Here is a 25118-nt window from a genome sequence, read left to right as displayed (position 1 = left end):
AGGATACTTGGAAACAGTTTTTAATATAGTTGAACTAATGAGTGTCACATTTTTGATAGCTTCAGAAGTTTGTGAACCAGGAGAATGATAAATTGTGTATTTGATTTGAGAAACTGCTGGAAGCAAATGAATAAACTAGAACATTTGTCATCAACATATATTAAATAGTCATTTTGTTACATTATGGAAACGAAAAAAACTAATGAATACTTAAGGACATTCTCTCCATGATATGTTTAAGACTCTCCTGCAGCGTTTAAGTGTACAACAGATTTCCTGTGACAATAAACTAAGTGATATCTTTTTAAATTTATGTTCTGTTCTTTTGGGCAGTTTTCAAAGACACATTCCTCCTCAGAAATTAATTTAAATTGTTAATTTTATAGTGGCATATTTTACATGTTTCAGAATGGGAGCATTCATTCTTAGTAGAGGAAAACCCATCCAACTTGCGTATTTCTCCATTTGTCCTCTAAAGTTTATAAATTGTAACTGGTTGATTCATGGACAAAGTAGCTTTGTTGTACAACATACAGATTTCATTCTATATTTTCTTCACATTTTTATGCTTGTTAATAAGAACTTTCTGATAAAAAAGAGCAGAATTTTCTCAGACTACGATTTTTTTTAATGTGATGTATTCAAGCTCAGGGATGCTGGGGGAACAGAAGTAGTAGCAGATGGGGCAACCTGATGCTTTGCAAAGATGGGGTGGTTCATTTTGATTACAGACACTGGCAGTCTGTGAAGTAAAGATATGGAGCCACCATCCATTCTACAGGCTGTACTAACCATGTGTATTGTGATAAAGCCAAGAACAACTTTGTATGGACATAGTAGAAGGGAAGAGTGGATCCACTTTTAGTTTCCAGGCACATACCCACATATAGTAATACTGTTAACACTATATCTTTGTGTTAACATTGAGCATTGAGGCCAAATGGCATATATATATATATATCTTTCTCTCTCCACACTGTTTTCTACTTTGAATTACAGATGGTCTGCTTGGGAATAGAAATGAGGCTATAATAGCGTGGTGCCAGATTTATACCTTCTGAATGACAGGATAAGTGGATATTTATTTTTCTTCATTATTTAAACAGCTACCCTTAGATAGGCGATACAGGATAGGTTCTTCTATAATTTTTAAAAAGTTGAATTGTAGAAACTATCTAAGCAATAGTGAACAAGAGGCTAGGAAAAGCACAATTTTGGGAATGTAAATTGGTAGAGCCACTTGGAAGGACGTTTGGCAATATGTATTAAACCAAAAAAATGGGAATGACCCTAGTGCTCACTGGAGAAGCACTCTCTGTATGTATCTAAGGAGGCATGTATATACAAGTGTATGAAGGAAAAAATGGGTTACAGCCTAAATATGAACAGTAAGTGAATACCTGTATATTACTAATGTTATATAATGAAAAGCTATACAGCACATAAGGAATGAACTAAATCTGTATGTAGTAAGTTGCATTATAATATGTATCATATGCTAACCACTGTAAGTTTCTGTGAGGGTACATCTTATAAAAGCATGGAAAAAGATCTGAAAGGAGACAAACCAAACTGATTATCTCTTGGGGAAGACTGAATGGGCATGGGAGGGATCAGGACTGAGGGGAGGAAGTAAGTAGGATTTTATGGTAGTGGTATCTTTAGCTTTATATATACCGGGTTTTTGTTGTTGTTTGTTTGTTTGTTTTCAGGCAGAGTGTTGCTCTGTTGCCCGGGCTGGAGTGCAGTGGCATGTTCTCAGCTCACTTCAATCTCCGCCTCTTAGGTTCAAGCAATTTTCCTGCCTCAGTCTCCCCTGTAGCTGGAATTACAGGCATGTGCCACCACACCTGGCTAATTTTTGTATTTTTAGTAGAGATGTGGTTTCGCCATGTTGGCCAGGCTGGTCTCGAACTCCTGACTTCAAGCGATCTGCTTGCCTTGGCCTCCCAAAGTGCTGGGATTATAGGTGTGAGCCACTGCGCCCGGCCTACTTTATGTATACTGTTTGAATTTAGAAGAAGAATGCATTCACCTACTGCTTGTGTAATGAAAAACTAATTTAAAAATTAATCCCAGCACAACAACCACATTTTTTTTCACATTATCATCTACTTCTGTATGTATTTTGTATAGTTTTAGTTTTTTTTTTTTTTTTTTTTTTGCGATGGAGTCTTACTCTGTTGCCCAGGCTGGAGTGCAGTGTGATCTCAGCTCACTGCAACCTCTGGCTCCCTGCAACCTCCACCTCCAGGCTCAAGCGATTCTCCTGCCTCAGCCTCCCAAGTAACTGGGACTACAGGCATGTGCCGCCACGCCTGGCTAACTTTTGTATTTTTAGTAGATATGGGGTTTCTCCATGTTTGCCAGGCTGGTCTTGAACTCCTGACCTCAGGTGATCCACCCACCTCGGCCTCCCAAAGTGCTGGGATTACAGGCATGAGCCACTGTGCCCGGCCTAATATTTGTATTTTTAGTAGAGATGGGGTTTTGTCATGTTGGCCAGGCTGGTGTCAAACTCCTGACCTCAAGTCAGGAGGCCACCTTGCTTCCCAAAGTGCTGGGATTACAGGTGTGAGCCACTGTGCCTGGCCAGTTTTAAGAATCTTTGTCTTACAGGGCCGGGCATGGTGGCTCACGCTTGTAATCCCAGCACTTTAGGAGGCTGAGGCAGGTGGATCACGAGGTGAGGAGTTCAAGACCATCCTGGCTAACAAGGTGAAACCCCGTTTCTACTAAAAATACAAAAAATTTAGCTGGGTGTGGTGGTGGGTGCCTGTAGTCCCAGCTACTCGGGAGGCTGAGGCAGGAGAATGGTGTGAACCTGGGAAGTGGAGCTTGCAGTGAGCCGAGATTGCGCCACTGCACTCCAGCCTGGGCAACAAAGCAAGACTCCATCTCAAAAAGAAAAAAAAGAATCTTTGTCTTACAAACATTGTCATGTTTCTATGAACTCTTTATTTATCTATTATTTTCAGAGACAAGGTCTCATTCTTCATGGAATGCTGGAGTGCAGTGGTTCAATCATAGGTCACTGCAGTCTCCAATCCTGGGCTTAAGTGATCCTCCCACCTCAGCCTCCTGAGTAGCTGGTACAGGTGCACACCACCATGCTAATATTTTTGTTTTTTGTAGAGACAGGGTCTCCCTGTGTGGCTCAAGCTGGTCTCAAACTCCTGGGCTCAAGTGATCCTCTCATCTCAGCCTCCCAAAGTTCTGGAATTACAGGTTTGAGCCACTGTGTCCTGCTTGAAAAAAACATTTTTTCTGAGTTCTTACTGTGTGTGAGAAGTTGTTCTAGATGCTGAGGTTTAGTAATAAGCATAAGGCCTTGGACAAGAGAATAGATAGCACATTCATTTGATCATTTAAAAAATTCTGTCTTTATCCAAAAATATCAATAATATTTAAGATTCTTTGCTGGGTGTTCGGGATACATATAAATAGGCAGTTTCTTTGTTCCTAAAGAGCAGAGGGGAGATATACAATTCAATAAACAAATACCATATAAGCTGTGTTATTTTAAAGTTAAAGCATTGAGAATTTGATATTGAATAAGTGATTATAAGGAAAGTTATTTTGTAGGAGGGACACCTAACTTTTTAGGTGGTGGGGCATGGAAGCAATTAGAATAGGCTTCCAAAACATAACGGAGGGACATTAAGCCAAGCCTTGAAGGATGTTGGATTGTTCAGAGTATGATTGGAGCTCATAGGCAGAGGACACTGCAAGGACAGTAGCAGTGAACATAATGTGGTTAGGGAATGAGAAGTAGTTTGCAACAGTTGGAAACTCTCGTGTGTCTCTACCTTCTGGTTCTAAGGTTTGCATTTTAAATTTTTATCAATTTATTGTGTGTTATAACATTTTAAATCTTTTTGGCCTAAGCCAGAGATTCTCAATCTTGGCAAGTGACATCCCTGTTGGCCCTGTAATCATAGACTAAGCTATATTTTCTTAGTTGTCAGTGGTGCCCCATGATGTAATATCAAAACCTTGTGAAGCACCGTCATCCTCAATATCCTGGTCTCATCTAGTTTCTCGAAATTAGATCTATGATAAACTCCTTCTGTAAGAATAATGTTCATTTTTTAATCTCATTTTTAGATGTTAAAAACTTACTTGGCCTTCTGTTTTCCTAGTGGTCTTTTATATTCTTGAAGCACAGAGGACTATTACCTTTATTTTTATTTTTATTTTTATTTTTTTGAGACAGTCTCCCTTGTTACCCAGGCTGTAATGCAGTGGCGTGATCTTGGCTCATTGCAACCTCTACCTACTGGATTCAATGATTCTCCCACCTCAGCCTAGCAGGTAGCTGGGACTACAGGTACCCGCCACCACACCTGGCTAATTTTTGTATTTTTGGTAGAGATGGGGTCTTACCATGTTGGCCAGGCTGGCCTCGAACTCCTGACCTCAAGTGATCCACCCACCTCAGCCTCCCAAAGTGCTGGGATTACAGGTGTGAGGTACTGTGCCCAGCCTGGATTGTGTTCAAAAGTTTATCTGGAATTTAAAACTTATTTTTTCATAGAAACAATGTTATAAGTGATGATTAGGTTCATAGGGTGGTGGCTTACAGAAAATTAAGTCATAGTATAGCTGAAATACTCTATATTTGCAATAAAAAAGTTGTAGAAACAATACTATGGGAATGCTAGATGAAGCAGACTAACAGTTAAATGGAAAAAGTCATTTAAAAATGTAACTAGGGCTGGGTGCGGTGGCTCACACCTGTAATCCCAGCACTTTGGGAGGTGGAGGCGGGTGGATCACCTGAGGTCAGGAGTTCGAGACCAGCCTGACCAACATGGTGAAACCCCATCTCTACTAAAAATACAAAATTAGCTGGGCGTGGTGGCACATGCCTGTAATCCCAGTTACTTGGGATGCTGAGGCAGGAGAACTGCTTGAACCTGGGAGGTGGAGGTTGCAGTGAGTTGAGATCGCGCCATTGCACTCCAGCCTGGGCAACAAGAGTGAAACTCCGTCTCAAAAAAAAAGCATCTAAATGCCAGTGCTTGACAGTATGAATACTCTTCACTGCTGGGTCGTCCAGTCCTTTCCAGAGATTAATTCAGCTTCAGCCTGAGAGCGTTTAATGATATTAACTACTATTAATCACTTGGAAAGATAAAGGTACCCTTAGGGCATTTTTGTCCTTTTGTATAAGGAATTGGGAGTTGTCAGTAAGAGATGTATTATAACTATGCATGTACTGATATATCTACATATCATATATATATTTATTTTTATTTTTTAAGAGACAGGGTCTTCTTCTGTTGCTTGCTCGGTCTACATATCATATATATATTGATTTTTATTTTTTAAGAGAGTCTTGCTCTGTTGCCCAGGCTGGAGTGCAGGGGTTCAATCATAGCTCACTGCAGCCTCCAACTCCTGGGCTCAAGCAGTCCTCCTGCCTCGGCTTCCCATGTAGCTGGAACCATAGGCGTGTGTCACCATGCCTGCCTAATTATGATTTATTTTTTGTAGAGATGGGGTCTCCCTGTGTTGCCCAGGCTGGTCTTGAACTCCTGGTCTCAAGCTGTCCTCCCACCTAGACCACTCAGAGTTCTGGGATTAGAGGTGTGAACCAGTGCCTGGCCTCTTCATTTGTTGTTCTTTCTGTTCCTCAGACTGGATAATCAAAATTGACTATCTTCAAGTTTTGTAATTGTTTTCTTTTTTTGAGATAAGGTCTTACTCTGTTGTCCCGGCTGGAGTGCAGCGATGCAATCATAGTTCACTGCAACCTCATACTTCTCAACTCCAGAATTGCTAATTGGTTTCTTTTTATAATTTCCGTCTCATCTCACTATTGATATTCTCCATTTGGTGAGACAGTGTTCTCATACTTGAAGTCATTAGGCATGTTTTTTTTTTCTTCTTTGAACTTGTTTATAAATAGTTCATTAAAGTGTTTACCTAGTAAATCAAATGTCTGGACTTGCCTACAGACAGTTTCTATTTAATGCCCTTTTTCCTGTGTATGGGCTTCATTTTCTTATTTAAATGCTTTGCAATTTTTTGTTGAAAATGAGACATTTTAAGTACTATAGTGTGGCAGCTCTGGAAATTGGATTCCCTACCTTAAGGTTTGTTACTGCTATTTGTTGTTGTTCCTGCTGTTATTTATTTGCTTAGTGACTTTCTTGGTCTGATTTTATAAAGTGTGTATTCTTTTTTGTGTGTGCTTATTTAGCTTAGTGGTCAGCTAAGATTGGACAGAGATTTTAAAAAATGCCTTGAACCTGTAAGTTCAGCCTTAGTGGAGGGGTTCTATACTACTCGGGTGTGCGTTCAAATGTTGTACAGTCAGTTTACAACTCTGCTTTAGCCTTCACTTCCTGCTTGTGTGGAGCTTTAAGGTCAGCCAAAGTGAGAGATATGGGAATTTTGGGGCGCATGCACCGCTCTCCATATGCAGGTGGCCTTTTGGATTTCCAGGAATATGTCAGAGCCTTTCAAAGCCCTTGTGGACTTGCTGTTTTCCAGGTTTTCCTTTCAAGTTTTTTGGTTAGCCTCTTGTTAGCTCCATCTGCCAGTGCTTTCTCAGGCAGCTGTGAAGTTATATAGTTGCCACTGATTGTTTTTGAAGAATGCCAGGGAAAAAGTTTTATTTGCAGAGTGAACTCAAAGCCAGATCAAATAAAGACAAACCTTGAGAATGGAACTTTTTAATGAGCTACCAGATAGGTCAAATATTGATACTTCTTTTTAGAAGCTCTAAACCCATTCTGCCTCCTTCAGTGGCTGCTTGACTGTTGGTTTTTACAGCTTAGGGAGATTTTTGGCTTTCAAAGCTACTGCATAGCTGGGGAGAAGGTGATGGGAATAGAACATGTTAAAACACCACAAATATTGCTTTTTTTTTTTTTTTTTTTTAACAGAGGTTCAGCCATTTTTTTTTTTTTTTTTTTTTTTTTTTTTTGAGAGAGTGAGCTGTCACAGCCTGGAGTGCAGTGGCATGATCATGGCTGACTGCAGCCTTGACCTCCCAGGTGTTAGCGATCCTCCCAGCTTAGTCTCCTGAGTAGTTGAGACTACAGGCATGTGCCACCAATTTTTGTAGTTTTTGTAGAGACAGCATTTGCCATGTTGCCCAGGCTGGTCTTAAACTCTTGGGCTCAAACAATTCATCTGCTTCAGTCACCCAAAGTGCTGGGATTGCCACCGCACTCAGCTCAGTCATTTTTCTGGAATAAAGCTCTTTGGATTATTGCAAGCATTTGATTTCTAGAGTTCTGAAAAAGTTGGATTTTGATAGTTTTTGATAGTGTTCTTGCTGCTTTTTTAGAAGAATGGATTTTCAGAGGTCTTTACCATTCCAGCAATCAGCCTCCTTACAGGTTTTTTTGGAGGGAAAATTTTTATATCCTAAAATGCAAAAGTTATGTGTCCACGCATTTTGACAAGATATGGAACATTTCTATCACTTAAATGAAAGTTGACTTGTTCCTCTTACCAGTAAATCTACCACATCCTCAGAGGCAATAACTGTTCTGACCTGTCATCATTGATGAGTTGTTCTTGTTCTAGAACTTGGGGAATCACAGAGTATCTGCTCTTTTTTTTAATCAGCCTTCTTTTACTTAGTGTAATATCTGTGAGCATCATCCATGTTGTTACATATATCAGCTCTTTTGTTTTTTTCCTTTTTATGCTAAAAGTATTCTATAATAAGAATGTATCATACTTTTATGTTTTTGTTTTTTGAGGCAGAGCCTCACTATGTTGCCCAGGCTGGAGTGTGGTGGCGCTATCTCAGCTCACTGCAACTTCCACCTCCTGGGTTCAAGTGATTCTCCTGCCTCAGTCTCCTGAGTAGCTGGGACTACAGGCACTGCCACTATGCCCAGCTAACTTTTGTATTTTTAGTAGAGAGGGAGCAAACTGTTGACCAGGATGGTTTCGAACTCCTGACCTCAAGCGATCTGCCTGCCTCAGCCTCCCAAAGTGCTGGGATTACAGGCGTGAGCCACACGCCGGGCCTTATATCATACTTTTTTGGATTCATTTGTTCATGGACATTTGGCACAAAGTCACCAGTAGCAAAAAAGTTACTAGTTGTAGGCCCCCTCTTGCCTGAGATGTCCCATCTGGGTTTTATCATCTACCTGAAGTGGCTCTGCAGTAGCTTTTTTTAGCAGGGACCCTACCAAAGTGACTTTTGGTAGGTTAATTTACTTCAGATCAGCTGCACCAAGCAGATTTACAAATATGTTGGTTGTGTTTTCTTTGCTGCATCATACAATTTCTTCTTGTCCTAGGTTTGTAAATTCTTAGCCCACTTTGGCAGTGAAAGGCATATTTCCCAATGTTTATCTCTGTGGTTATCCTCTGATTCAGATGTTGTTAAATTTTCCTCTTTGCCTTTGGAACCAAACTGTTAAAACAGCAACTCCTATCCTATAACAGAAATCAGAATGCATGGTCCTGCCTTGGCTGTCTTAAAGAAATAGAGATGAAGAATAGACTTGGTCTTTGCTCTCAAGAGACTTAAAATATACTTGGAGAGATAAGACAAATATTACCTTTGAAAAAAAGTTATAATATAAAGCAGTATATAATAGGGGAATAGAACACCAGTATTGTGGTTTATTGTGAAATATTTTATACCATGTAATGAGTAATAATAAAGTATTGGACTTTAAGAAAAAAGCTTACCTTTACAAAAATGGGTTTAATTTCATGCATTTCACACATGCATGTGATTTCTTGACTGGAAGTAAACAGTATAGTTGCAGCTAGAATTTAGGGAATGCTCATGGTAATGACAACATCCATCCTGTGTCACTGCAGAAAAGGTTAATAACTACTGGTGTAGATAAGGTAACCTCTAAGAGTTTAGAGCATGACAATGAGTGTTGTGCTGCTCTCTTATGTTTGTTTTGTGCAATTGTTAAGTACATAATTTTATTTTCCTTTCATGGACAGTGAGTTCTAATCTCTTCATATGACTTTGTAAAAGCCAATTTACATAGATTATCTAAATTATTTTTTATTTTTATTTTTTTTAGACAGAGTCTCACTCTGTCTCCCAGGCTGGAGTGCAGTGGTGCGATCTCTGCTCACCGCAACCTCTGCCTCCCGGGTTCGAACGATTCTCCTGCCTCAGCCTCCTGAGTGGCTGGGATTACAGGTGTGCACCACCATCCCTGGCTAATTTTTGTATTTTTAGTAGAGATGGTGTTTCTCCGTGTTGGCCAAGCTGGTCTCGAACTCCTGGCCTCAAGTGATCCACCTACTTTGACCTCCCAAAGTGCTGGGATTATAGGTGTGAGCCACTGCGCCGGCCTCTATCTAAATTAAAATGGAGGAGTTGGTCTATTTACCATTGGTACTATAGAAATGATAGTAGTCAGCTTGGGCTACCATCACAGAATACCAAAGACTAGATGATTAAACAACAGAAATGTTATTTCCCATTGGAAATAACGTTTGGTTCCAGCAAGGTTTTGTTTTTGGTGAGGGCTCTCTTCCTGGCTTGCAGAAGAGAGCCTTTCCTGCTGGTTGCATCCATACATGCTCTTTCCTCTGTGCCTATGTTGCGCTTGAGCCCTTTGGTGTCTCTTCTATGAACACTAATTCTGTAAGGTCAGGGTCCAATCCTTATAAGCTTATTTAACAATAATTGCTTCCTTACTCCAAAACCAGCCACACTGTGTGTTAGGGCTTCAACATACGAATTTGAGGGGACACATACATTCATTTCATAACAGAAATGTAAATACAATGTAATATATTCAAATTCTCCCCTAGACTTGTCTTCATCAGTAGCACTGACTATATCTTAGAAACAGGCAGACACTTTGAAATCATCAAAGATCATTTTTTTCTTTCTAGTCCTTTGACAGCTAATTATTCAATGAACCCTGTTCAGTTAACCTTATCTCTTGAATCTGCCTTCTTACCTCCCTTTTTACTTTATGCCTTAGGCCCGTAATCCCAGCACTTTGGAGACAGAGGCGGCAGGATCGCTTGAGGCTGTGCCTTCGAGTTCTGTTCTTTTTCTTTCTTTTTTTTTTTTTTTTTCTTGAGACGGAGTCTCGCTCTGTCGCCCAGGCTGGAGTGCAGTGGCGCAATCTCGGCTCACTGCAAGCTCCGCCTCCCTGGTTCACGCCATTCTCCTGCCTCAGCCTCTCCGAGTAGCTGGGACTACAGGCGCCCGCCACCACGCCCGGCTAATTTTTTTGTATTTTTAGTAGAGACGGGGTTTCACCGTGGTCTCGATCTCCTGACCTCGTGATCCGCCCGCCTCGGCCTCCCAAAGTGCTGGGATTACAAGCGTGAGCCACCACGCCCGGCCTGAGTTCTTTTCTTGAGTTCATCTCTTGTCTGAACAAATGCAGTAACTGCTCAACTGGTCTTTATACCTCCATTCTGACCTTTTCCCAGTCTGTTTATTGCATTGACACCAATGTGCATGTAAACCTGATTGTTACTTCTTTGTTTAAAGCCAGGAAAGGATTTTTAACATGGCTTAGAATGGCCTTCCATAAACTTGTACCTGATACCTTTATCAGGTTTAAGTTTGGATGTATGTTAAACAAAATAATAGTTTAAATAAGATATAAGGGTTTATTTTTCTCACACGTAAATCTGGAGGTAGGCTATCCAAGGGTCATATGGCAGTTCCATGGTCATTTAGGCTTTTAAAAATCTTTTTGACTTCGCCATCCTTACTGTATGGCTTATAACTTTGATGTTCACTCAAACATAGATGTGTAAAATGGCTGCTGGAGATGCAGCCATTGTATCTGAGTGCCAGGTGGGAAGAAGAGATAAGGGCAAAAGGATATTTGCCAGCTGTTACCTTTTTAAGAAGCTTCGTGGAGGTCCCCTCAGTCATTTCTACTGCATTTCATTGGCCATTTCTAGTTGCAAGGGAAACTGAAAAATATAGTCATTTAGCTAAGGACATTATCATCTTGAATAAAGTCAGGGTTCTGTTTTGTCTGCCCATTATCATTCTAACCTCATTTCTGACAACTCTGCTTCTTATACCCTGTATTCCATTTATATCATACTACTTGCAATTCTTTGATTATCCATGCCACTTTATTCTTTTATATGTGTTTTCCCTGCATAGAATAACCCTTTGCGTTTTTTTTGCCAGGTGAACCCCTACTCTTTAGGAATCACCACTTCCTAATTATTCCCTATTTTGGAACTCCATTGAATACCTCCAGTTTAATATTTCCTGTTTGGTATTATAGTTATTTTTGTTGTGTCCTATCTTTTCTACTAAATTTTGAAGTATTAGAATATGGAGACTATGTATTACTCATCTTGACTGAGATAAGCAGACATTTAATAAATGCCTGACAGCTGGGCTTGGTGGCTCACGCCTGTAATCCCAGCACTTTGCGAGGCCGGGGAGGTGGATCACCTGAGGTCAAGACCAGCCTGGCCAACATGGCGAAACCCCGCCTCTACTAAAAATACAAAAATTAGCCAGGCATGGTGGTGCGTGCCTGTACTCCCAGCTACTTGGGAGGCTGGGCAGGATAATTGCTTGAACCTGGGAGACGGAGGTTGCAGTGAGCTGAGATCACGCATTCCAGCCTGGGGGACGGAGTGAGACTCCATCTCGAAAAAAGAAGCCTGGTACAGTAGACATTTCATAAATGCTTGTTGAAAAAAATCAGCTAAAAGTACAAATTAAAAATAGCCAGGAAGGGCCTGACATAATGGTGCATGCCTGTAGTCCCAGCTACTTGGGCAGCTGCGGTGGGAGGATCACTTGAGCCCCGGAGTTGTTAAAAGGTTGGTGTGAAAGTGATGGAGTTTGGGTAGGTGGTAGATTGGTGCCTGATTGCCTTGTGCTGCAAGGGACCAGAGAGTCTAACCACTCCTCATAGACTTTGAACCAATCTCTATTTTTTTTTTTCTCAGCCTCACCTTTTACCCCCCTGACTTTTGTGGTAATTGGTACCATCCATTTCTGAGCCTTTTGGGGCTACGGACAGGGTAAATTCCTTTGCTTCTTGTTTGAATTTCTCAGCTGCTAGTATTTAGGTTTTAACTTTCTTGGGTTGGCTTAGGTCAGTGACCACTCCAGATACTTAATGTGCACCAGAAAAATTTGACTGTCTCGTAGGTTCTCACTTCTCTCTTCTCCTATTTTTGTCTTTGTGAGTTAAAAAAAAAATTTCAATAGCTTTTGGGGTACAGGTGGTTTTTCGTTAAATGGATGAAGTGTACAGTGGTGAAATCTGATATTTTAATGCACCCATCACCCGAGTAGGGTACATTGTACCCATTATGTAGTTTTTTAAACCTCTGTCCTTGTGAGTTTATATCTTGTTTTATTCTCACTGTAATTTTACTGAGAGAGGGATAGAGGGGGAGAGAGAAGATTTTAAAAAAGTCCCTTTTTCCTTTTCTGAAGCTACTTTTTCTTTCTAATATGAAGATAACTAATATCATTTTCTTATTTAAAAAATTTACCATATCTGGGCCAGGCACGGTGGCCCATGCTTGTAATCCCAGCACTTTGGGAGGCCTAGGCTGGCAGATCACTTGAGGTCAAGAGTTCGAGACCAGCCTGGCCAACGTGGTGAAACCCCATCTCTACTAAAAATATATAACTTACCCAGGTGTTATGGTAGGTGCCTGTAATCCCTGCTACTGGGGAGGCTGAGGCAGGAGAATCACTTGAACCTGGGAGGTGGAGGTTGCAGTGAGCCAAGATCATGCCACTGCACTCCAGCCTGGGCTACAGAGTGAGACTCAGTCTCAAAAAAAAAAAAAAAAAAAAAAAAATTACCACATCTGTAATCCCAGTACTTTGAGAGGCCAAGGTGGGTGGATTGCTTGAGCTCAGGAGTTTGAGACCAGTCTGGGCAACATGGCAAAACCCCATCGCTACTTAAAAATTCAAAAAATTATCCACCTGTGGCAGTGGGAGCCTGTAGTGCCAGCTACCTGGGAGGCTGAGGTGGGAGGATTGCTTGAGCCTGGGAGGCAGAGGTTGCAGTGGCTGAGATCATGCCACTGCACTCCAGCCTGGGTGACGGAGTGAGACCCTGTCTCAAAAAACAAAAAACAAAAAACCAACAACGAAAAAACCTCAGAACAGAACTTAGGCTTGATTCTATTATATTTTCTGTCTTGCTTAAATTTTTATTTTCAAAATTTTCAACATTTCACTGTATGGTGAACATTTTTATGTATTTATTTTCAGTAAATATGGATCTGTGGGAACATTTCAGTGTCTGTATGATATTCTAAGTGTATACAATAATTTATTCAATCTGTCCTTTGTTGATGGAGATTATTTGCTTCTTATAAATGCTTTAAAAGCTTATTTATATGTACATTTCCCTGCAGTTTAAGTGAATAAATTCATTAGTCATCAGATTGCCATATATAAATATATGTGTTTTTTTTTTTGAGACAGAGTCTCACTCTGTCATTGTCCAGGCTGGAGTGTAGTGGGGCTATCTCAGCTCACTGCAACCTGTGCCTCCTCAGCTCAAGCAATCCTCCTGCCTCAGCCACCTGAGTAACTGGGATTACAGGCACCCACCACCACAGCTGGCTAATTTTTGTATTTTTAGTAGAGATAGGATTTCACCATGTTGGCCAGGCTGGTCTCGAACTCCTGGCCTCAAGGGGTCCACCTGCCTCAGTCTCCCAAAGTCCTGGCATTACAGGTGTGAACTGTCGTGCCCGGCCACCAGATTATATTTTTAAAAAACATATTACCAAATAGTTCTTCAAATAATCTGTAACCAACAGTATAGGAGATTACCTATACTGTTATACAGATAATCTATTAGATTAATATACAATTAATATATTAGATTAATTATATTGTAATATATTCTAATACTATGTTATTCTAATATTTAATCATATATTATTCTAATAATATATTATTTGAATGTTTAATTTTCTTGTTTCCTCCACTAGACTGTGAACAACCTAATTTGTTACTAAAGCCATTAATGAAAATTAGGCATCTTGAAGAAATACATATTCTGCAGCCGAAGTTACCTCCTTCAATTGCAAATGTTAATATTATAAATCCAATTTTAAATAAAGTACCTAATAGTCATACTTTTCTCTAGCTACTTATTCAACTAGTGGTTCTTATTGTTTATCATTGGTCTCCATGTTGCTGAACCTGAACCCCCCCTTCCTACCGCAAGCATTTATCGAAGTGATTAACTGTGTGCCAAGCACTCTTTAGTCTTTATCTTTTTTTTTTTTTTTTTTTTTTTTAAGACAGTCTCGCTCTGTCACCCAGGCTGGAATGCAGTGGCACGATCATGGCCCACTACAGCCTTGACTTCCTGGGCTCAAGTGATCCTCCCATCTTAGCCTCCTGAGTAGCTATAGGCACGTGCTACCATGTGTGGCTAATTTTTCTGTTTTTGTAGAGACAGGGTCTCACTATGTTGCCTAGGGTGGTCTCTGACTCCTGGCCTCAAGCCATCCTCCTGCTTTGGCCTCCCAAAGTGCTAGGATTATAGGTATGAGCCACTGCACCCGGCCTAGTCTTTATCTTGCTGGTCCTTTCTGCCTTAACTTGGTAAGTCCCCTTTTCCTGGCCTTTGGAGAGCATACTCTTCTGCTTCTCCTTCTTTTCTCCTGACTATTCCATATCAATTTTCTTCCTCTTTAGTTTTTCCCTCTGTTTCCTTCCTCCTGGAAACACTGGCTTCTTCTAGTTTTGGTATGTCTCATTATGCTTCTTCCTCATGGTTTTAATTACTACCTCTATACTGATGACTCCTATCAAACCTCTCTTAAGCTTTACATTCAAAATTCTAAAACCCCATTGCATTTTCCAAGGTTTCCCATATTCAGTGCCCTTAAAAAAGTTTATCATCTTTTTTCCTGACTTATTCTTTTTTTTTTTGAGATGGGGTCTCGCTCTGTCGCCCAGGATGGAGTGCAGTGGCGCTATCTTGGCTCACTGCGAGCTCCGCCTCCCGAGTTCATGCCATTCTCCTGCCTCAGCCTCCCAAGTAGCTGGGACTACAGGCACCCGCCACCACACCCGGCTAATTTTTTGTATTTTTAGTAGAGACGGGGTTTCATTGTGCTAGCCAGGATGGTCTCAATCTCCTGATCTTGTGATCCACCCGCCTCAGCCTCCCAAAGTGCTGGGATTACAGGCGTGAGCCACTGTGCCCGGCCTTTCCTGACTTATTCTTACATTCTCTGTCTACATAATAACATAATCCTTGTAGTTTCTCGGTACTGGCTGTGTGCAGTGGCTCAAGCCTGTAATCCCAGTCAAGGTGGGCAGATCACTTGAGGTCAGGAGTTCAAGACCAGCCTGGCCAACATGGTGAAACTAAAAATGCAAAAATTAGCCAGATGTAGGCCGGGTGTGGTGGCTTACGCCTGTAATCCCAGCACTTTGGGAGGCTAAGCCGGGCAGATCACGAGGTTAGGAGATTGAGACCATCCTGGCTAACACGGTGAAACCCTGTCTCTACTAAAAATACAAAAAATTAGCCTGGCATGGTGGCGGGCGCCTGTAGTCCCAGCTACTCGGGAGGCTGAGGCAGGAGAATGGCATGAACCCAGGAGGTGGAGCTTGCAGTGAGCAGAAACCATGCCACTGCACTCCAGCCTGGGTGACAGAGCAAGACACTATCTCAAAAAAAAAAAAACAAAAAACAAAAATCAGCCAGGTGTGGTGGTGCACACCTGTAGTCCCAGGTACTTGGGAGGATGAGGCAGGCAAATTGCTTGAACCTGGGAGACAGAGGTTGCAGTGACCTGAGATCACGCCACTGCACTCCAGCCTGGGTGACAGAGCGAGACTCCGTCTCAAAAAAAAGAAAAAAAAAACCTTCCCAGTACTGCTTCTACTCTCAGTCTAGCTTCAAGTTCTACTGACCCTCTGGATATTTCCCAAATTTAGCTCCTTTTCTTGTAGTAGCAGGCTATTGCTTCCAGATTTGTTCTGTTCTCTATATTATTGGTAGAGTGAGCCTTCTGAATTATATCTCACTGTGTTTTGTTTCTGGTCTGCCTGCAGTTTTTATCTGAGTTGTATCTGACTGTGTCCCTTCCTTATGACAGGACAGAGTCTCTGTGACTTGGTCTTGCTGCCTCTCTAGGTTTATCATTTGCTACTCCGTGCCTTGCTTATTTTGCTCTAGTAAGATACTTTTACGATACATTTGTATACTTCCTTGTACTTTGAAGCAAACTGTAATTTCTGACCAGCATATCCTTGTTCATTTTGCTTGGTTTAGCGTTTAAAATTTAATGTAATTCTCTTCATCTGGAAGAATTCTCTGTTTTCTCTAGCATGGGTCAAAGGTACCATTTCTGTGCCTCTATTGTGATTGTGGTACTGATCATGTAATAGTAAAGGGTGTTTATTTCTTTGTTCTTGTAGATAGAGATTGTTCCATATAGTGAAAAAAGTTTTCAATGCATAAAATAAAGTAATGGCTCAGTAATTTTTTTTGTTTTTGATAATGTGTATCTAAAATTTTAGTTTGTTAATATCATCTATTTATGAATTATTTTCTTTGTAAATAATGACAAAATCCAAGCTAAACTTGAGGACTGTTCTCCACATGGATAGAGGTGTGCTCAAGGAGTACAAATAATATAATTTTTATCACAAAGGAGATTAATGTATTGCTGCTGAAAACATTAATGCCAGAATCCAATGGCATTTAGCTTACCTGCTAATTTGAAATATTTGTTACTTCTTCTTCGCCCCTGCCTAAAATTTGTATGCCTACATTTAAGTTTTGTCTTTTGAAAATTGAATGTTAAGAATTTTGGCTTGGCGTGGTGGCTCATGCTTTTAATCTCAGCACTTCTGGAGGCCAAGGTGGGAGGATTGCCTGAGCCCAGGAGTTCAAGACCAGCCTGGGCAACATGGCGAGACCCATCTCTTTAAAAAAAAAAAAATTTATACTTATTTTCTAAATTAGATTTGAAAATATTAGAATTATGACTAAATGTCATAGAGTTTTATTTAACCAAGAAAGAAGTGTAATGTTTGCCTATTTTTCTTTTTTTTTCTTTTTATTTATTTTTTTGAGACAGAGTCTCGCTTTGTTGTCCATGCTGGAGTGCGGTGGCATGGTCTTGGCTCAGTGCAACCTGTGTCTCCCAGGTTCAAGTGGTTATCGTGCCTCAGCCTCCCAAGTAGCTGGGATTATAGTCGTGCACCACCATGCCCAGCTAATTTTTGTATTTTTTGTAGAGATGGGGTTTCGCCATGTTGGCCAGGCTGATCTTGAACTCCTGGCCTTAAGTGATCCGCCTGCCTTGGCCTCCCAAAGTACTGGGATTATAGGCTTGAGCCACTGCGCCTAGCCTCAATTTTTCTTAGGAGCCAGGTTGAAAAAAATTATGGGAGACCTCTTTTCTCTCCTGATTTCTTACCCATCTTCTGTTTCCGAATTGCAGTTACAGATGTAGAGCTAAAACGACTGAAGGATGCCTTCAAGAGGACCTGTGGACTCTCGTATTACATGGGCCAGCACTGCTTCATCCGGGAAGTGCTTGGGGATGGAGTCCCTCCAAAAGTTGCTGAGGTAATGTTTTTGTTCTAAGTTTTCCTTTGAGGTAGTTACCCACCAGCCTAAATTCCTAAGGGGCCTTCTGCTCTTAACAGATTTAATCTTACCTGTAGTTATTTTTCTTCCTGAGTGGGTAAACAAGGTTTTGTTTTGGATGTCGACGTGGCTGTGTTCTTAGAGGTCAAATGGGAGTACTACAGAGCTGTAATTCTGTTTCTTTTGTACTTTTGAGCTTTAATAGCCACTGATTATGATCATGGGAACATTTCCATGATTGGCTTCTTATTCTTACAAAGTTAATCTCTGTGACATAAAAATTTTTATGTTGCAAATATGTTTTATAAATTTTATGTTAAAGGAAACTTTTCCATATAGTAAAACATAGTTAATTCTGTAAAATTAAATGTTGCAAATGAAATACTAACTTATTGGGACTTAATTAAATTTTTATTTAAGTTCTACTAAAATGTTTAGGTAGAAATAAAATGTGCTAAGTTGATATACATATTCTGTTTCTAAAAATAATATGTTGAACCAGGTGCCACCGTGCGTCCCTGTAGTCCCAGCTACTCAGGAGGCTGAAACAGGAGGCTTGCTTAAGCCCAAGAACTCAAGTCCAGTCTGGGCAACATAGTGAGACACTGTCTCTAAAAAAAATAAAATAAAAGTTTACTATTTTGTGGTTATGTACACAGATGTGCATTTTGTCGTTCTAAATGAGAAATAAGAATAAAATGTATTGGCTGGGTATGTTGGCTTCTGCCTGTAATCTCAGCACTTTGGGAGATCGAGGCAGGAGGATCACTTGAGCTCAGGAGTTCCAGACTAGCCTGGGCATAGTGAGACCTTGTCTCTACTTAAAAACAACAACCAAAAAAAATTAGCAGACATGATGGTGTGTGCCTGTAAGTCCAGGTACTCAGGAGGCTGAAGTAGGAGGACTGCTTGAGTCCAGGAGATTGAGGCTAGAGTGAGCTATGATTGCACCACTGTACTCCAGCCTGGGTGACAGTGAGACCCTGTCTCAAAAGAAAAAAAGAATAAATTTTATAAGATAATAAAAACTATGGCTGGGCACGGTGTCTCACACCTGTAATCCCAGCACTTTGGGAGGCTGAGGCGGGTGAATCACGAGGTCAGGAGTTCGAGACCAGCCTGGCCAACATGGTAAAACACCATCTCTACTAAAAATACAAAAAATTAGCTGGGCTTAGTGTCGGGTGCCTGTAATCCCAGGTAGTCAGGAGGCTGAGGTAGGAGAATTGCTTGAACCCGGGAGGCGGAGGTTGCAGTGAGTTGAGACCGTGCCACTGCACTCCAGCCCGGGCAACAGAGTGTGACTCTGCCTCAAAAAAAAAAAACAAAAAAAAAAACACGGGAATTTTAGGCTTGGTATATTATATAGAACCATTCTTTGCTATTTTTAATTAACCCTAGTTTCTATTTCTTTTTCTTTTCTTTTTTTTTTCTTTGAGACAGAGGTTTGCTCTTGTTGCCCAGGCTGGAGTGCAATGGCATGATCTTGGCTCATGGCAAGTTTTGCCTCCCAGATTTAAGCGATTCTCCTGCCTCAGCCTCCCAGGTAGCTGGGATTACAGGCGCCCACCACCACGCCCAGCTAATTTTTTTGTATTTTTAGTAGAGACGAGGTTTCACCATGTTGGCCAGGCTGGTCTTGAACTCCTGACCTAAGGTGACCTACCTGCCTTGGCCTCCCAAAGTGCTGGGATTACAGGCGTGAGCCACCATGCCTGGCCTTCTCTAGTTCTTTTAATTGTGATGTTAGAGTGTTGATTTTAGATCTTTCCTGCTTTCTCTTGTGGGCATTTAGTGCTATAAATTTCCCTCTACACACTGCTTTAAATGTGTCCCAGAGATTCTGGTACGTTGTATCTTTGTTCTCATTGGTTTCAAAGAACATGTTTATTTCTGCCTTCCTTTCGTTATTTACCCAGTAGTCATTCAGGAACAGGTTGTTCAATTTCCATGTAGTTGAGTGGTTTTGAGTGAGTTTCTTAATCCTGAGTTCTAATTTGATTGCACTGTGGTCTGAGAGACAGTTTGTTGTGATTTCTATTCTTTTACATTTGCTGAGGAGTGCTTTACTTCCAACTATGTGGTCAGTTTTAGAATAAATGTGATGTGGTGCTGAGAAGAATGTATGTTCTGTTGATTTGGGGTGGAGAGTTCTGTAGATTTCTATTAGGTCCGCTTGGTGCAGAGCTGAGTTCAAGTCCTGGATATCCTTGTTAACCTTTTGTCTCGTTGATCTGTCTAATATTGTCAGTGGGGTGTTAAAGTCTCCCATTATTATTGTGTGGGAGTCCAAGTCTCTTTGTAGGTCTGTAAGGACTTGCTTTATGAATCTGGGTGCTCCTGTATTGGGTGCATATATATTTAGGATAGATAGCTCTTCTTGTTGAATTGATCCCTTTACCATTATGTAATGGCCCAAGATGGCCAAATAGGAACAGCTCTGGTCTGCAGCTCCCAGCGTGATCGATGCAGAAGACGAATGATTTCTGCATTTCCAACTGAGGTACCTGGTTCATCTCATTGGGACTGGTTGGACAGTGGATGCAGCCCACGGAGGGCGAGCTAAAGCAGGGCGGGGCGTCGCCTCACCCGGGAAGCGCAAGGGGTCAGGGGATTTCCCTTTCCTAGCCACGGGAATCCATGTCAGACTGTACCTAGAAAAACAGGACACTCCTGCCCAAATACTGCACTTTCCCCAAGGTCTTAGCAACCAGCAGAGAAGGAGATTCTCTCCCGTGCCTGACTCAGTGGGTCCCGTGCCCACGGAGCCTTGCTCACTGCTAGCGCAGCAGTCTGAGATCAAACTGTGAGGTGGCAGCCTGGCTGAGGGAGGGGCGTCCACCATTGCTGAGCTTGAGTAGGTAAACAAAGCTGCGGGGAAGCTTGAACTGGGCGGAGCCCACTGCAGCTCAGCAAGGCCTACTGCCTCTAGACTCCACCTCTGTGGGCAGGGCATAGCGGAACAAAACACAGCAGACAACTTCTGCAGACTTAAACGTCCCTGTCTGACAGCTCTGAAGAGAGCAGTGGCTCTCCCGGCATGGCATTTGAGCTCTGAGAACGGACAGATTGTCTCCTCAAGTGGGTCCCTGACCCGTGTGTAGCCTAACTGGGAGACACCTCTGAGTAAGGGCCTACAGACACCTCATATAGGCGGGTGCCCCTCTGGGATGAAGCTTCCAGAGGAAGGATTGGGCAGTAATATTTGCTGTTCTGCAGCCTCTACTGGTGATACCCAGGCAAACAAGGTCTTGAGTGGACCTCCAGCAAATTCCAACACACCTGCAGCTGAGAGACCTGAGTGTTAGAAGGACAATGAACAAACAGAAAGGAATAGCATCATCATCAACAAAAAGGACATCTACAACAAAATCCCATCTGGAGGTCACCAACTGATATCAAAGACCAAAGGTAGATAAAAACCACAAAGATGGGGAGAAACCAGAGCAGAAAAGCTGAAAATTCTAAAAATCAGAGTGCCTCATCTCCTCCAAAGGATCGCAGCTCCTCGCCAGCAACAGAACAAAGCAGGATGGAGAATGACTTGACGAGTTGACAGAAGTAGGCTTCAGAAGGTTGGTAATAACAAACTTCTCCGAGCTAAAGGAAGATATTTGAACCCATCGCAAGGAAGCTAAAAAACTTTGAAAAAAGGTTAGATGAATGGCTAACTAGAATAAACAGTGTAGAGAAGACCCTAAATGACCTGATGGAGCTGAAAACCATGGCATGAGAACTTCGTGACGCATACACAAGTTTCAATAACCGATTCGATCAAGTGGAAGAAAGGGTATCAGTGATCGAAGATCAAATCAATGAAATAAAGCGAGAAGACAAGGTTAGAGAAAGAAGAGTAAAAAGAAATGAACAAAGCCTCCAAGAAATATGGGACTATGCGAAAAGACCAAATCTACGTTTGATTGGTGTTCTCTCGGCAAAAGCCCTACAAGCCAGAAGAGAGTGGGGGCCAATATTCAAAATTCTTAAAGAATTTTCAACCCAGAATTTCATATCCAGCCAAACTAAGCTTCATAAGTGAAGGAGAAATAAAATCCTTTACAGACAAGCAAATGCTGAGAGATTTTGTCATCACCAGGCCTGCCTTACAAGAGCTACTGAAGGAAGCACTAAACATGGAAAGAAACAACTGCTACCAGCCACTGCAAAAAGTGATGGGGAGAATGGAACCAAGCTGGAAAACACTCTTCAGGATATTATCCAGGAGAACTTCCCCAACCTAGCAAGGCAGGCCAACATTCAAATTCAGGAACAGAGAACACCACAAAGATACTCCTCGAGAAGAGCAACCCCAAGACACATAATTTTCAGATTCACTAAGGTTGAAATGAAGGAAAAAAATGTTAAGGGCAGCCAGAGAGAAAGGTCGAGTTACCCATAAAGGGAAGCCCATCAGACTAACAGTGGGTCTTTAGGCAAAAGCCCTACAAGCCAGAAGAGAGTGGGGGCCAATATTCAACATTCTTAAAGAAAAGAATTTTCAACCTAGAATTTCGTATCTTGCCAAACTAAGCTTCATAAGTGAAGGAGAAATAAAATGCTTTACAGACAAGCAAATGGTGAGAGATTTTGTCACCACCAGGCCTGCCTTACAGGAGCTCCTGACGGAAGCGCTAAACATGGAAAGAAACAACCAGTACCAGCCACTACAAAAACATGCCAAATTGTCAAGACCATCGATGCTATGAAGAAACTGCATCAATTAATGGGCAAAATAACCAGCTAACATCATAATGACAGGATCAAATGCACATGTAACAGTATTAACCTTAAATGTAAATGGGCTAAATGCCCCAATTAAAAGGCACAGATTGGCAAATTGGATAAAGAGTCAAGACCCATCAGTGTGCTGTATTCAGGAGACCCATCTCACATGCAAAGACGCGCACATAGGCTCAAAATAAAGGGATGGAGAAAGATCTACCAAGCAAATGGAAAGCCAAAAAAAGCAGGGGTTGCAATCCTAGTCTCTGATAAAATAGACTTTAAACCAACAAAGATCAAAAGAGACAAAGAATTTTGTATTTTTGGTAGAATCATGGTTTTGCCATCTTGCCCAGGCTGGTTTTGAACTCCTGAGCTCAAATGATCCTCCCACCTCGGCCTCCCAAAGTGTTGAGATTACAAATGTGAGCCACTGAGCCTGGCAGGGCTGGTAATTTTGAAGCCTGAATTTAGCTTTAGTGGGTGGATAGACTCATGGAATGGATGATCTATATTCCACAACTGCAGGGAGGTCAAGTTAAATAATGGGATTCATAAACAAGGTAATTAGTTGCAAAGCTAGGGAAGGGTCACTACATATGACCCTTGTGAGTTCTTTTTTAAAATCCTATGGAGAAAATAAAATCCTATGGAGAGCTTGGACCTTTAAGTCTGAGTAAACAGAGGATCATTATTCTTGGTGAGATTCTGAAATTAATGTTTTGAGATACCATAGCAATATTTTAATATTAATATATCTATAAAGAAAGCTACAGGACTACACAAGCTGCCAGTTGTAGATGGAAAGAACTTCATTCCCTAGCTAATGTTTTGTTTTAATAGTAAAAGTAATAACATACATTTTTTAAGAGCAAGGAAAGGTATTTTTGGGATTTTATTATAAAAGGATCATGCACTTAAAAAGGATGACCACTTTAGAATATATTATATAAGGAAGCAATGTAAGTTTCTAAATTATTTTCCTGAAAACGGTAGCTTTATATTTTTAGAGCAAAAGAGAGATTTATCTAGGATTAATGGAGCTCCGATTTTTACTTCTGAAGACTTACTGTTATAAATTCTAATGCAGAGAATATTTTAGGTGAGGAATAAGAACTTATGGCAGTTTATACTTTTTTTTTTTTTTTGAGATGGAGTTTTGCTCTTGTTGCCCAGGGTGGAGTGCAATGGCATGATCTCAGCTCACTGCAAACTCCAGGTTCAAGCAATTCTCCCGCCTTAGCCTCCCAAGTAGCTGGGATTGCAGGTGCCCACCACCATGGCTGGCTAATTTTTGTATTTTTAGTAGAGATGGGGTTTTACCATGTTGGCCAGGCTGGTTTCAAACTCCTGACCTCAGGTGATCCACCTGTCTCGGCCTCCTAGAGTGCTGGGATTACAGGTGTAAGCCACCATGCCTGGCCATTTATACCTTTTAGCACTTATGTGTATATCTCATTAGATATATTGTTTTGAGGATATATTAGTGTACTTAATATTTTTATGTTCTTCTAGGCTGGGCGCGGTGGCTCATGCCTGCAATCCCAGCACTTTGGGAGGCTGAGGCGGGCAGATCAGCTGAGGTCAGGAGTTTGAGACCAGCCTGGCCAACATGGTGAAACCCCCATCTGTACTAAAAATGCAAAAATTAGCTGGGCGTGGTGGCGGGCGCCTGTAATCCCAGCTACTTGGGAGGCCGAGGTAGGAGAATTTCTTGAACCCAGGAGACAGAGGTTGCAATCAGCCAAGATCACACCACTGCACTCCAGACTGGGCAACAGAGCAAGACTCTGTCTCAAAAAAAAAAAAAAGAAAAATATTTTATGTACTTCTAATCTTGCTTATAATCATAACCATGTATTACTTGAATAAAATAATGAACAGAATTTGAGGGGATTGAGAAAACAAGGTAAATGGAAAATAAATGAAAAATGTATTCTACTTGAGATTAGTCTTTTTCTGAACCAAGGCCACTATGTTTTTTTTGAGACAGGTCTCACTCTGCCACCAAGGCTAGAGTGCAGTGGTGCAATTTCGGCTCACTGCATCCTCGACCTCCTGAACTCAAGCAATCCTCTCACCTCAGCCTCTCAAGTAGCTGGGAATACAGGTGCGTGTCACCACGCCCAGCTAATTTTTGTGTTTTTTGTAGGGATGGGGTTTCACCGTGTTGCCCAGGTGGTCTTGAACTCCAGAGCTCAAGTGATCACCCTGCCTCGACTTCCCAAATTGCTGGGATTACAGGTGTGCGCTACCATGCCTGGCCTCACCAACTCTGAATTGTCTAGTGTTTTTATTTTCTTTAGGGTGCCACCTCCTCAGAACATCTACTCCCCTCAAACAAATTTAATAACAAAACATTTCTATGTAGTATTTTTTTTTTTTTTTTAGATAGAGTCTTGCTCTGTCACCCAGGCTGGAGTGCAGTGGCACAATCTTGGCTCACTGCTACCTCCAGTTCCCAGGTTCAAGAGATTCTCCTGCCTCCGCCTCCCAAGTAGCTGGGAGTATAGGCATGTGCCACCATGCCCGGCTACCTTTTTATATTTTTTGTAGAGATGCAGTTTCACCATGTTGCCCAGGCTAGGCTTGATCTTTTGGGCTCAAGCTATCTGCCTGTCCTAGCCTCCCAGGGGACTGGATTACAAGACATGAGCCACGATGCCTTGCCTGCGTCCAACAATTTTAGCCAACATTGTTTTTCTCCTATCCTAAACTCTCTTTCAAGCATGAAAGCCTGAATCTGTAGTATGTAGCACAACATTTTATTAGATAATGGCCCATTCGCTAATTGTTCATGTATGTCTTGTCTAATCTTATTCATGTAAATCTTGAGAC

At 41.4% G+C, this 25118-nt stretch overlaps 1 protein-coding gene across 1 annotated transcript in view; it reads left to right on the top strand.

Moving 5' to 3' along the window:
* USP32 (ubiquitin specific peptidase 32) overlaps positions 1-25118 on the top strand; it is a 205409-nt gene that overhangs the window by 28880 nt on the left and 151411 nt on the right. Inside the window, exon 2 of the mRNA XM_030828141.1 lies at positions 17410-17537. Coding sequence (XP_030684001.1) covers positions 17410-17537 — 128 coding nt within the window. The remainder of the gene's footprint in view (positions 1-17409; positions 17538-25118) is intronic.

This window comes from Nomascus leucogenys, chromosome 14 (genome assembly GCF_006542625.1).
Source record: "Nomascus leucogenys isolate Asia chromosome 14, Asia_NLE_v1, whole genome shotgun sequence".
In the NCBI taxonomy this organism is placed as follows: domain Eukaryota; kingdom Metazoa; phylum Chordata; class Mammalia; order Primates; family Hylobatidae; genus Nomascus; species Nomascus leucogenys.
The sequence above is the reverse complement of the archived record's forward strand: the minus strand, read 5'-3'. Positions and strand labels throughout refer to the sequence as shown.